We start from the raw sequence: 12,253 nt of genomic DNA on the forward strand, positions 1-12,253 counted from the left end.
CGGTCCCGACTTCACTGAGGTTCATTGGCTCGATTGGATCACAACGATGGGGCCTGTTGATCATGACGCCAATGAGGGGAATCCCAACATGTTTATCCGCTGGAACCTCAGGGACGCCCCGCAGCCCTCGGCAACTTGAAGGGAAGCTCAAGGTAATTTTTCTGGATGACTCGAGATGGCCAGAATGGCAAAATGGGAATGACTTTGGAGAGTGATTGGCCGAGGAGAGATTTTCAGAGGGTGGCCGACGGACCCACATATGATGTCATCGATAAACTCCTTGATCTGACCCCACCAACCCCACGGTTCGTCCCAACTTCGCTCAGAAGAACAACGAGCAGTTTCAAACGAGATCTCGGTGTGTTGAAGGTAGGTAAGTATGTATTGTGCGCTATGGTAGCCAAATACGTGTTGGCCTCAATGCGACAACTACGAATTACCATCCGAGGTGTGTCTGCGCAGAAATTGTCGGGCTGAGAGAAAGCATCGTGGCAACAAAGTTGACAACAAACCGAAGAGTAAAAGGCAGCCAAGCATAAAAAGAGGCCACCGAATGAACTCGTAGGTTGAGGAACCTCCAAATTGATGAGGGCCCAGCGGACCACTTACCACGCGGATTGGTGCGTTCGGGGCTGCCTCAACTGGCCAACCCACTGAAAGCTGAGCCAAGAGGGTCTGCTGCAAATCAAACAGCAGATAAAAAGTTGGGAAATCCACCCAGTGCTCTTGTGACGCAACCTCGCACACCCAGCCACAGCACAGCATCGGACTGCCCGAATTGAGGCCATCGATTCATCAAGCGACCGGCCAGTATTGTAGATAATACAATCCATCTTCCAAACCATGAAGCTGCCAACCCACCACTTTGGAGTTCACACTAAACAACCAAACCCTCGATACCCTTGACATTGCAGATCATCAAGAAGAAAATCACACAACACAAAACAATCCGTACATCATTCACACAATGTCCGATCGCCGCGGCAGACAACGCAGCGACTACGACAACGGCGATTATTACGATAACCGCGCATACTACCACGACGGCGGGTACTATTCGTACGATAACCGGGATGATGACTACGAGCCCCGTTCCCATCACCGTCCCCGGCCGCAGCCGACCCGCCAACGGTCTCTCGGCCGCCAAGCCCTCGACAAACTCCAAAGCGCCATAGGGGGGCTGGTCTCAGATAACAATAACAGCAAACCCACCACCCACCGCGCTCGCTCCTGTTCCCGCTCCCGCTCCAGCTCCCGTTCCCGCTCCCGCTCAAGAACAAGACACCACTCCCGCTCCCCCCCCCAACGCCGAAGCAGCCACCACCACTCCCACCGCGACGACGACCGCACACGCAACCGCTCCCGCGACCGCTACTACCCGCCCTCCGCCTCGCAACGCCACCGCCCCCGCTCGCGCGGCCGCCACGACCGCCGCGACAGAACCTCCACCTCCGGGACCACCACACCCGGATCGTCGGAGCGCAGCCGCAGCCGCTGGCAGCGGGGCATCAAGGCGGCGATGGAAGCGGGCGCGGCCGAGGCGTTCCGGCTGCGCAAGGAGCCCGGCGCGTGGACGGGAGCCAAGGGCGGGCGCATTGCGACGGCGGCGCTGAGTGCGGGGGTGATTAGGGGGGTGGCGGCGGATCATGGGCCGGGGCATCATGGTGGTGGGGATGGGGGTGGTGGGGGGGGTGGGAAGTTGGGGTCGTTGGCGTCCGCGGCGGGGGGGATGATGGTGAATCGGTTGGTTAATGGGTCGAGGAGGGAGGTGAGGAGGTGATTTTGGGGTGGGTTTGGGTAGCGGTTTGAATCCCTCTCCTTGAGCATAATTACAAAATGTTTTCTTTTCTACCTGCAATTTCATATCCTTTACGGATAGTCCGTAACTCCCTCCTTGTCCGCTATACCTCCCCCTAGCTTCATTAGAACGGAATCGAACCTGGCCCGTCGGAACTCTTCGTACCCAGGGCGCGATGATTAATACCAATCCGTTTGCAGGGTGAACGCGTGTTCTCAATTTCAAATGCAGGTGATAGTCAAGAACACAAACGAACCCTGGGACGGCGCACAGGAACCATACGGAACTTCATATTCAGTATCAATAAATGGCCAGCGCTGCCTCCCATCCTATCGGCTTTAGCCATGCTGCATTCCCATCCGAACCTCCTCGCCTTCGATCCGACAGCATAATCGCTAGTGAACCCAAAGCATACTGATTACATACGGTTTATGGCATCATCATCATCATCATCTGTAGCAGGCTTGGGCGGCTCCAACAGCGTCTTCACACCATCCCTGCCCACCTTATCAACGATAGCACGATGGATGCGGCGGTCCTCAATGCCGGGAATCTCAAGCGAGCTATGATCGTCGCGGAGCTCGTGGTAGCGGCCGAGCACGGCCAGGACGACGCGCAGCGAGTTGTCGCGCGTGTTGCGGAAGTTGGTGTCGCGGATGGTGTTGGCGAGCCCGAGCAGGCCGGCGAAGAGCTTGTCCGACACCTGCTGCGCGTCCGTGATGAGCCGGAACTTGGCCTGGAAGTCCTGCGCCACCCGGTCCACCGACGCCTTCACCACGTCCAGCGCCCGCAGCGCCCACCCGATCAGCGTGTCGAGCATGTACAGCGCCCGGATCTTGCTGTCCACGGCCCGTTGCTCCCGCTGGTTGTCCGTCACGGCTTTGGATGCGTCGGCGAGGATGGACCGCTGGTTGTTTTCGCTGGATGAGTCGAAGATGGAGATGAACTGGTTCCACCCGTTTTCGATCTTCCGTCGTGCCTCCCTCCGTCGAGCGTCGTACGTGGCCTCGTTCTTTTGGAGGGTGTTTAGGTGGTCCTTGTGCCGCTGCCTGGTCGCGACGTTGTTCTTGATTTGGGTCTTCAGCTTCTGCCGCTCCCCCTCGAGCGTGGCCTTGAAAGTCTTGGTGTTGTCGCCGAACGACATGAGCGCCGCCGAGTCATTGCCGAGCTTCCACGCGTTGGTGCTGCTGACCTTGTTCAGGTTCTCAAAGCTCGCAACGGCCACGTCTAGCTTTGCCAGGGCGTCAGGGTCCACCCGCTCGATCCGCGCGTTGCCCCTTTCAATCTTGAGCACGGCTTCAACGGCTGCCTCCAGATCCCGGTAGGCCGAGATGGCCGCGGCGCGGACTCTTTCGTTAGTCTCTTTCTCTAGCTGCTCGCCCGTCTTGATGATGACGTCCATTTGCTGCAGCACACTCTCGGCCTGCTGCGTGAAGGGGGCGACCTGCTTCTCCAGCCGCTCTAAACCCGCAGACAGACGGGGTGATTAGCAAGGAGTTTTCAGCAAAAAGAATGGGCATCTGACGCACCGATCGTCTCAAGCACGCTTTTATCCTCATCCCCAGCGAGGACCGATGTAAGGGTCCTGGCTAGCTGAAGGGCTGAGGCAAACGCGAGTGGGCTGCTGGGGATGAAAGCACCGCTGAGGTCTAAGGCTTTGGCCAAGTCGAGCGTGTTCTCGGCGATGAGATCCTTGCTCACATCGATGGCCGTCTCGATCACAGGCGCAACCGCCTTCAGGAAACCCTCTCCAGCGTTGGTGAGGGTGCCCCGCAGAAAGTCGGTGAGCTCATCTAGGTTTTGAACCATTGTGATGGATGGAGTAAAAGCGACAATGATACCACTTGAAGCTGGATAGACGAAACTGGATTCGGATGAATTGGGATATGCACAACAGAACGGGGGACTGAAGGGAGGGTTATCGTCTATTCTTATATGTCTGTGTTTCAACACTTGGAACGCGATGTGCGTTCTTTACGGGCCAGGAATCTACGGCGCTGCCATATCTGTTGACATCTTTCTACACAGTACGTTAATTCATGACAAAGAGGAAGAAAGCTCCAGCGGAACTTCCCGAGTCGATCGCATTCATGATGACGACGACCCCTCGGTCCCAACTCGGTATTGGGTGGTCAAGTTGGGCTTCTCTGCATCTGACCCTGCAGGATGCATGACAGAGTGACAGAGCTAGTGACGCAGCGACACATCGAGCAAGGTCTAGATGCGATTCGCCAGCACTGTGACTATGTTCTCTTCGATCATGCGTGCGCTTCCATAGAAGGTAATGCTGAACAAGACCCTGCGACTAGAGGGGAGCTGAATCAAGTGTGATCCGAAAGCGGGCAGGGCACCAAGCCACCAAAGCTTATCGCGACCTCTTGTCAGTGGATGAACTTGGGGATCGACATGCGGAGTAAGCCCACTATGGCTAGCTGAGTCTTTTTACAACAGGCTTGGTTCTTTTAGTTTCCACTCTATGAAAGCGCTTGGCTGGGCCCGAGGCATTTAGAAGCGCGGATCCCGCGTTAAAATCAAAAAGAAGCAATAGCAATTCGGGATAGCGAGAGGGGAACGAAAAAGCAGTGGGCGGGGAAGGAGGGGAAAGGAGGGAAAGGTGGGAGGAGAATAGGAAGAGGGGTTGGATGGCACGGGGGCACCGGTGACCGAATATCACGTCGCCGACTGGATGGTGGTTAGGTACCTGGGCATCTGACATCTAGAAACCAAGGGACCTTGGGCAGGTAGATCGTGCGGCGTGTATAAGTACACAGAATCCCCTGGGTTTGGCCGACGGAAGAACTATCATCTTCCCAGCTACGTGGCCGCCGCCTTCTGCACTAGACAGCAACCCACTTCTTCATCTTCTCCCCCATCCTACGTTATTGCCCACCATGGCTACCGGCGCGCTCCAACGCCTCGGCCAGATACAGGCTGCTGCTACCAAAGAAGAATATGGGAAACTGTCAAACCAGTTCATTGACGAGGTCAAGGGTTCTACCCTGTTCAAGCAGAACTGGGGAGAGCTCCTGAGTGCTGCACCGACTGCCTTGTCGTTGATGGGTTCCTGCTGGCTGGCGGCATCAAACGCGACGGCTGAGAAGATTTCTCTGAAAGACTCGAGGCCAGTTGATGGTTTCAAGTACATGACCAATGTCCCCAATCCCACGCTGAGGTCGTGTCTCGTGGATGGTAAGTACTCGTCGCTCACACCCACGCACCCCCAAGAAGAGGATATATTTGGGGGTCGATATGAGACAGAACATGCTGACAAGAAGGCCTGTTTCCCAGTGTGCAACAACGGGGGGCGACAGGCCTTCACCGTCGCGGGACAGAACATGGATTCCTTGCAGATGACGAGCAAGCGCATTGGTGACGAGAGAATCCCCATGGTCTTCCGACGCCTGGGGCCCTGCACACAAGGCGCCAACCAGTACGAAGACTTCCAGAATGCTCTTCAGGACTTCTCGGACGATGCCAAAGCATGCGCCCGGTTCGCAGCCGAGATACGCGAGGCGTTCGGCACCTGGGGAAGGATGGTCGGCGAGCTGCACGCCGTCACGGAAAATCAAAAGGGGCTGACGGCCATTAGTGCCGAGAGAACCAGGGTTGATGAGGCCGTAACCAAGATCGAGGAGACGCACAGCGAGGCCGCGGTGGAGGCGGTCAAAAAGGAGGTGACTCGGGCATCCAAGAACGTCGATAAGCAACAGAAGAACCTCGATACCATGATCGACAAGGTGCCTGGCCCCTGGGCGTCGGTCCTTCAGACTGCCGTCTCGAGCTTTGCGCAGGCCTTGCCCAGCATCATGGGTGCCGCCATAAATGCGAGGAACCCTGCGGCGATGGCTGCTGGTGTAGCTGCTGGACAGGCGGGCGCTGCAGCGTCCAACACCGCCGTCGCCTCCGGGAAGCCCCAAACACAGGCGGCCGTGCAGGCTGACCCGGCGTACGCGACCGCGGCGACCATCCAGAACTTGGTCAACCACTACTTTGAGTACCTGGGTGGCGACAAGGGCACGGCCATCAAGTGGGAAAAGTTCAACGAGACCACAACTGATTCCAAGGATGACACCACAGAGGACTCCGAGAAAGTCCCCCAAGGCCTGGCCTACATCCTCGGTACCCTGAAGGGACAGAAGGCCGCCATCGACGTGACTAACACGGCGCCGAACACGAAGCTCCTAGGCGCATACACATCGCTGATCAAGCTATCCGAGGAGCTCCAGACACACCTCCGGAAGCAGAACGAGCTCTCGGCGTCCAAGGATCCCACCGACGAGGTGGCCAAGAAGTGGCGGGCGACGTGCCGCAAGGCCCGCGACGATATCCTCGAGCTGGCGGCGTCGGCCAAGACCGGCGGGTCGACCAACGTGCCCATGGCCTTCGGGAACGTGCAGATCCCGCCGCCGGACCAGTCGGCGCAGACGGCGCAGCTCAACACGGCGATGCAGGGGGTGCAGATCGCGCAATCGGCACTAGACAACGCCGAGAACGCCTACAATGCGGCGGTCGAAAAGCAGGAACGCATGGCCAAGGCCATGGCCACGATCCAGGCCAAGCTGAAGAGGCTGCAGACGACGGGCAAGACGCTCGAGGAGATCAAGACCGTGCTGCAGGACTGCATCCAGGTGCTGGCAGATCTCATGGTGCAGATCTCACGCCTGGAGCGTTTCTTTATCGCGCTCACCACTCTCATCGACGTGCTCGTCATGCCGCGGGCCAAGCTCTTCGAGCGGGACGTCGGCAAGATCGGCCGGCGCGGCATGCTGGCGGGTGTGCTCCGGGTCGAGGACGTGGACAAGCAGGCCATCTATGCCGCGACGCTGCAGCTCAAGGCGTACTTCTCGCTGCTGCAGGACATCGCGACCATGTACACGCTCGTGCACCGCGACCACATCGTCGGCGGCGTGGAGCTCTGCTACGAGCTGTCCAAGGGCGTCTCGCGCAACGACGGCATGCCGGACCAGCAGGAGAAGCTGGCCAAGTACACCGAGAACGCGTCGGCCAAGGTGGCCGCCTTGGTGGCGGCCAAGCAGCAGGAGATTTTGAAGACCCTGCGCGCCCGTGCTAACCGCGCCCGCGACGAGACGGCCCAGATCGAGGCCGAGATGGCTCGCTTTAAGGTCGCCCCTGTTGACGACGCTGCCAAGTTGGCCATCGAGAACGGCGCCCGCGAGCAGCAAACCGTCGCGCAGGAGTTGCTGGCTAGTGAGATTAGCGTTACCGTGGCGGCGGTGCGCGTGACCCAGCAGTCGGAAGGGGTCGATGCCAACGAGTTGTGAGTTGAGGGGGTGGTTCTCTCCTACTTGTACCTGCCGATATTGCGAGGAAAAGGCCTTGTCATGTAGCATTTTATATTAGCTTCATCACTTTGCGATTTCACGTTGTGTCATTACCATTGGGAAGATTTCTGAATCATGTGTCGTGAAAGATCCATCCCTGAATCCCCTACTCCTTTATCTGCCTAGGTAAACATTCAAAAGATCAAATCCCACTTAAGCGTTTTATACCAACCATCCTTAGGTATCTAGGTTTGAATACAACCAGCGAAGAACGCCCACGGCCCTACCTCTAGCGGCAGCAGCATAGCCATCACCGCCCCCGCCCATATCCTCGTTAATGCCTTAGACCTAGCCGATGGGCTCTCGCACGCGGGCATTGAAGTGAGTCGTGACCCAGGCCAACAGGAAGTACAAGGGTGAGAAGAATTTGCAGCACCCTTAAGACCTAGATACCTGATCAGTAGATGCTCAGGAGATGTTACCACGGTTGCTGGCCTCCTGAGTGCTGACCCCCTACAATTGTTGGCAAGCCATGAACGGTCTAGCCACCCACACTGTGCACCTGACACTCCCACAAGTTGAGCTATCAGGAGCTATTGTCCGTGGTAATAATGTGGAGCATGTATGCAAGGTTGGGTGGCGAGGGTGCTGCGGCTTGGAAAGGGGGCGGCAGTTACGTCATACCCACCATCAAAAACAGCCGTGTAAGTCGACAGCACCTTGAGCACCAACCAAAGCAGAATATGGTTTGAAGATAGAGTGGAGGCTCAAAGGCATTGGATGGACGGGAAACCTGTCTCGCCTTTCAAGTGTTCGTTTGACAAAGCCGAAAGTGACGTGCCATGATATCATCAACGCGCGAGAGCAGGTTACCAGCAAGGACCCCTTTTACAACGTCTATATCAACATGGGATATCACCCTCATTGAAGTTTATTATCTACTCATTCCATACTACAACTTTCCCCATATCAACACAACATCTTGTACCCAAAGAACTTGAACCAACCTCATAAGCAAACAGACACATCAATACCAAACCCAAACAACCACAACCACAACCACAACCACAATGTACCACAACACCAACCCCCAAGAGCGCGGCATCCGCAACCCCAACACCGCCGCCGCCGCCGCCCTCCCAGGCGGGCTCACCTACGGGCAATCCCCAGCCTCCGGCCCAGCGCCCACTACCGCCGGCCACCACAAGCACGACATCATCAACAAGCTCGACCCACGCATCGACAGCACCCACGACCGCCAACCCATGCCCCAAACCAACACCAAAATTCCCGAAGGCACCTACGGCCCGCACAGCTCCCGCCTGGCTAACGCCCTCGACCCGCGCGTCGATTCCGACCTCGACAGCACCACGCGCACCGGCGCGGCCGGGATGGGGCCGGCCGCAGGCATGCACGGCACCGCAGCCGGTGGGGGATACGGGCCCCCGCAGGGAGCGCAGGTGGCGGAGGGCACGTACGGGCCGCACCACTCGCGCGTGGCCAACGCGGCCGATCCGCGGGTGGATTCGGACGGGGACCGGCACCACCTTGGCGGGGCGGGTATGATGGGCGGCGGGCCAGCGGCGGCGGCGGGGGCGCCGTATCAAGGGGGTGGGGTACATGCCGGGATGGTGCCGGGCCACGCGGGAGCGGGCGTGGGTGCGGCCGCGCCGCATAGTACTACTACGACGACTACTACTACCGCGGGACCGCACAAGTCGGGGTTGTTGAATAAGCTGGATCCAAGGGTGGATAGCAAGACCGGGTTGTACAAGGATACTGCTGGCGCTGGTGCTGGGGGGAGGGGTGGGTATTGAGTTTAGGAGTGGATGGATGGGAATGAGGGAAGGGGTGTAATGATATGATACCAGATTGCAATTTATTTTTGTGTCTTTTTTCTTTTGACGATGCATTTGTTACATGGTAATAAGATTTCATTCTAGTTTGCATTGCATTGGCCTGAAATACAAGACGTGGTGGTGCAGATTGACAAAGACAAGTACCTAATTTGAGGGAGCGACGGTGACCGAGAGATTACCTTGCACACCCAAGTGACGATGGCGCAGCAGTAAACATGAAGAAAGCATTCAGAGGTATCGACCTAGTTACCTAACCAGCCATCCCAGGAAACATGGGGAAACCTAAAACTCCCCAAAAGAACAATCGAAAAGGGGTAATGAGCCAGAGAACCGTGCGCAATATCTACCTCGCCGTCAACCCCAAACGACTCCTAACCAACCCCGGAGCCCGCTATCCATCATCGTACCGCCTGCCTAAAAGGCCTCCCTGACGACGTCTTCCCTCCCGAGCTTGGACCGTCGGCTTGGCGTTCCGATCCGCCCCGAGCCCCGGCGCCCGGCAATGCCAAAGTCACCAGCAATGCTCTCCCGAGTGGCCGGCTTCAAACGTGCGTGGTTGACCATGTTGACCTCGTGGGGAAGAGCGACGATGACGTTCTTGTCAGTGCCAAACTTGAAGTCGTCCGCCTTGACATCGTCCGTGTACCGCTTGATCAGGTACGGAGCCTTGCGGCCCGTCAGAACCTTCTTAAGGCTCCACTCGACGATGTACGGGCCTGACGCGGTGATGATGCTGGTCTCTTCCGCGCCCTCGCCCGTGTTGAACTTGGCCGGCGTGAAGCTGACGCCCTTTCCGGTTTCGTAGGCGAATTGCGCGACGTGCTCCGGGGTCAGAGCTAGACGGCGGGGTTGCGGTTTGTCGTCGGCGGCGAATGGCTTCTCGAAGCCCAGCTTGCCCTCGTTCTTGCCCGATTTCTGCAGCGCGTCGACGAGGAGGAGATATGTCCGGCACGTCGCAAGAACCCAGCGGCCGTCTGCCGAGACATCGAGACCAATGATGGGTTCACCCAGAGCAGGAATGTGCGTCTTGGCATTGATGCCCAGGCGGTCGAAGAGGCGGACGTCGCCCTTGTTGGACGCCACCGCGATGTATCCCTTTTCGGTCGTCGCAACCGCCGAGAAATCGTTTTTGCTCGTGTACTGCTTGAGTTGGGCGTCAACCAGCTTGGTGCCGGACAGGCGGGGATCAACGCGATAGAGGGCGTTTCTGCTGATGCCAAGGAACGTCGGCTCGTGTGTCATTTGGGCGAATTTGTTCTCGGGCGCAAATGTCACGACTGGAATGTCCTCATGCACCGTCCACTCGTCGACCACCTTGCCGTATTCGAGATCCATGCGGTACAGCTTGTTGGGGTCCGAGTCCTTTTGTAGAATGAGGTTTCGGTCCTCATTGTGGAGCATGACCTTCTTCGGGGAGAACAGCTCGCCCTTGGGCGTCTCGACCTTTGAGATGTTGGTGCTGAACTCGAGGTGGTTGTTGGGCGTGTGCTTGAAGACGCCAATCTTGGAGCCGCGAACAACGAATGAGCGGTCGTGCTTGTAACCCACGGCGAGTTGCTTGTTGACATCGCTGTCCTTGGGCTTATACTCGACGTCATCTTCCTCTTCGTCGCTGTCGTAATGTTCGCTTTGTGCCCGGTCATCCTCTTCCTCTTCCTCCTCGACCTGCTCCACCTCTTCTTCCTCCTCCTCAGGGCGGTCCGAATCCTCCATTGTCAGGTCATTGAAGGCGTCCGCAACATAATCCCGATCCTTGTCCTTGACCTTGGACCACTTCATCTCATTCAGCTGCTCCCACAGCGCCTGCAAGAGACCCTCCTGGAACCGCTCGAGGGTGGCCTGATCCTTGAACCGCAGAAGCCAGGAGTAGGCCGAGCCATCGTCGGAAAACTGGTTGAAGATGAAGGACAGGAACTCGAAGTTGAACACAGGGTTGATGTCGGCGACCACGGGGATGCCAAGCCAATCCCGATCAGCGCTCTTGACTTGGAGCCAGTACTGCCAATCGCCAATCTCTGTCACCGTCGCGGTTACCGACGCATCCTGCTGAACGAAGGCACCGGAGGGGAAGTCGAAGAAGTGAAGCTCAGCCACTTCTGCTGTCAGCATCTCGCGGGCCTCTGGGTGGGCCGAGACGGAGGGGGGTCCCACGTCCCTCTCTTTGCCCTTCTTAGTCGGTGTGGCGTCGGGCTTCGCGGTCTTCTCACGCTTGACGCCCGTGTTAGCGGCAGGCTTTCCGAGTACCATGGAGTCGGAGGAGTCGATAGACCTGGCGACTGTTGGGCTGTGGAGCGGGCTGGCCTGTGGAATGGGTTGCTCGTCGAACTCGAATTGCCGTAGGTCCTCATCGGACGCGGTGGTATATGGTTTTCGGTACTTGCGCTCGTACTGGCATTGTTTTGCGACTTGCTCGAATTGTTCGACTTGGGCGGGCAAGATGACAGGCTCGCAGACAAACTCGTAGACGTCGCCCGCGTCCCCGCTCAAGTCTCGCCAAGCCAAAACTCGCTCGCTCCCTTCGCGATTCTCGACGCGGAAGTGGAGGGCCTCGTCGAGCAAAAACGTTTTCTCATCCCGTTCCCCTGTAAGAATATCCGCGTCGGCTTCGGCGTCTTCACCCTCCTCTTCGGCAAGTAGCTCGGCCTCTCCTTCTTCGAAGACCCGTTGTACAACAAGCTGGTACTGGAACTCCTGCGCCGTGCGTCGGATGCGGGCCGATGCATCTTTGAAGATAAGCTCGGAGTAGCCCTTGGGAGAAAGCGGTCGGACGAGGTAAAGTTGACCTTGCGGAAGCTCGATCATTGACTCCTGATTGCTGGAGCCGAAGAGGAGCTTCCCGACTGCATAGAATTTGTTAGTTGCGCTGGAACTGGATTGATCGTCGCGGCTGAAGGGTCCAGAGGAGGCGGGGCAAAAAGCCGACTTACCATTCCTGAGCATAAACATCCTGCCGATGGGTTGGAAAAAGTGGAAATCGCAGCTGGTAGCTCTCAAAATTGAGGAAGAAAAGTTGCAGAGATAAATCCTCGGGGCGATGGGAGAAGGCTTTCGCTCTCACCTGTCCCTGGTTCACCTTTCCGACAGCACGGGCACAACACTAATGCAGGATCTGGCTTTGTGTAACCCGCTGAGAAAGCTGCGTCATAACAATCATGTTCAAAAAATGACCAGGCAACTGAATGGAGGGGAAGCAGTCTGTGGCGGTGCGTGGAGCCAATCGCCACAGCGAAGGAGGTGGAGGTGTGCGCCACAGCGCCAGGGATCCAAGGCAGCCGCCCCGCTATTCCGCAATATCTGGCGCAATTGGTTGAAGC

The 12,253-nt window shown here is 57.6% G+C and overlaps 5 protein-coding genes across 5 annotated transcripts; 3 read left to right on the forward strand and 2 right to left on the reverse strand.

Moving 5' to 3' along the window:
- Positions 1-967: 967 nt before the first annotated feature.
- F5144DRAFT_550903 (uncharacterized protein) lies at positions 968-1,780 on the forward strand (the record flags this gene model as incomplete). Its single annotated transcript, XM_066787664.1, has 1 exon — positions 968-1,780. One exon carries the CDS (start codon positions 968-970, stop codon positions 1,778-1,780), a length of 813 nt encoding a protein of 270 aa, XP_066640076.1.
- Positions 1,781-2,086: 306 nt separating this feature from the next.
- F5144DRAFT_583002 (uncharacterized protein) lies at positions 2,087-3,350 on the reverse strand. Its single transcript, XM_066789533.1, has one exon. It carries the CDS (start codon positions 3,198-3,200, stop codon positions 2,217-2,219), a length of 984 nt encoding a protein of 327 aa, XP_066640077.1. The 5' UTR covers positions 3,201-3,350; the 3' UTR covers positions 2,087-2,216.
- A 2,254-nt stretch (positions 3,351-5,604) lies between these two features.
- Positions 5,605-7,080, forward strand: F5144DRAFT_497538 (uncharacterized protein; the record flags this gene model as incomplete). Its single annotated transcript, XM_066786213.1, is given in 3 exon segments — positions 5,605-5,744; positions 5,863-5,917; positions 5,929-7,080. 3 exon segments carry the CDS (start codon positions 5,605-5,607, stop codon positions 7,078-7,080), a joined length of 1,347 nt encoding a protein of 448 aa, XP_066640078.1.
- A 1,070-nt stretch (positions 7,081-8,150) lies between these two features.
- On the forward strand, positions 8,151-8,897 carry F5144DRAFT_497720 (uncharacterized protein; the record flags this gene model as incomplete). The annotated part of the gene is made up of 1 exon (XM_066786223.1): positions 8,151-8,897. One exon carries the CDS (start codon positions 8,151-8,153, stop codon positions 8,895-8,897), a length of 747 nt encoding a protein of 248 aa, XP_066640079.1.
- Positions 8,898-9,209: 312 nt separating this feature from the next.
- On the reverse strand, positions 9,210-12,069 carry F5144DRAFT_583010 (VID27 cytoplasmic protein-domain-containing protein). Its single transcript, XM_066789534.1, has 2 exons — positions 11,867-12,069; positions 9,210-11,779 (listed from the first exon to the last, which is right to left on the reverse strand). The coding sequence occupies exons 1-2, from the start codon at positions 11,883-11,885 to the stop codon at positions 9,354-9,356; spliced, it is 2,445 nt and encodes an 814-aa protein (XP_066640080.1). The 5' UTR covers positions 11,886-12,069; the 3' UTR covers positions 9,210-9,353.
- Between the last annotated feature and the right edge of the window lie 184 nt (positions 12,070-12,253).

The sequence above is a fragment of the Chaetomium tenue genome, assembly GCF_020726465.1.
Source record: "Chaetomium tenue strain MPI-SDFR-AT-0079 chromosome Unknown F5144scaffold_6, whole genome shotgun sequence".
Taxonomy (NCBI): domain Eukaryota; kingdom Fungi; phylum Ascomycota; class Sordariomycetes; order Sordariales; family Chaetomiaceae; genus Chaetomium; species Chaetomium tenue.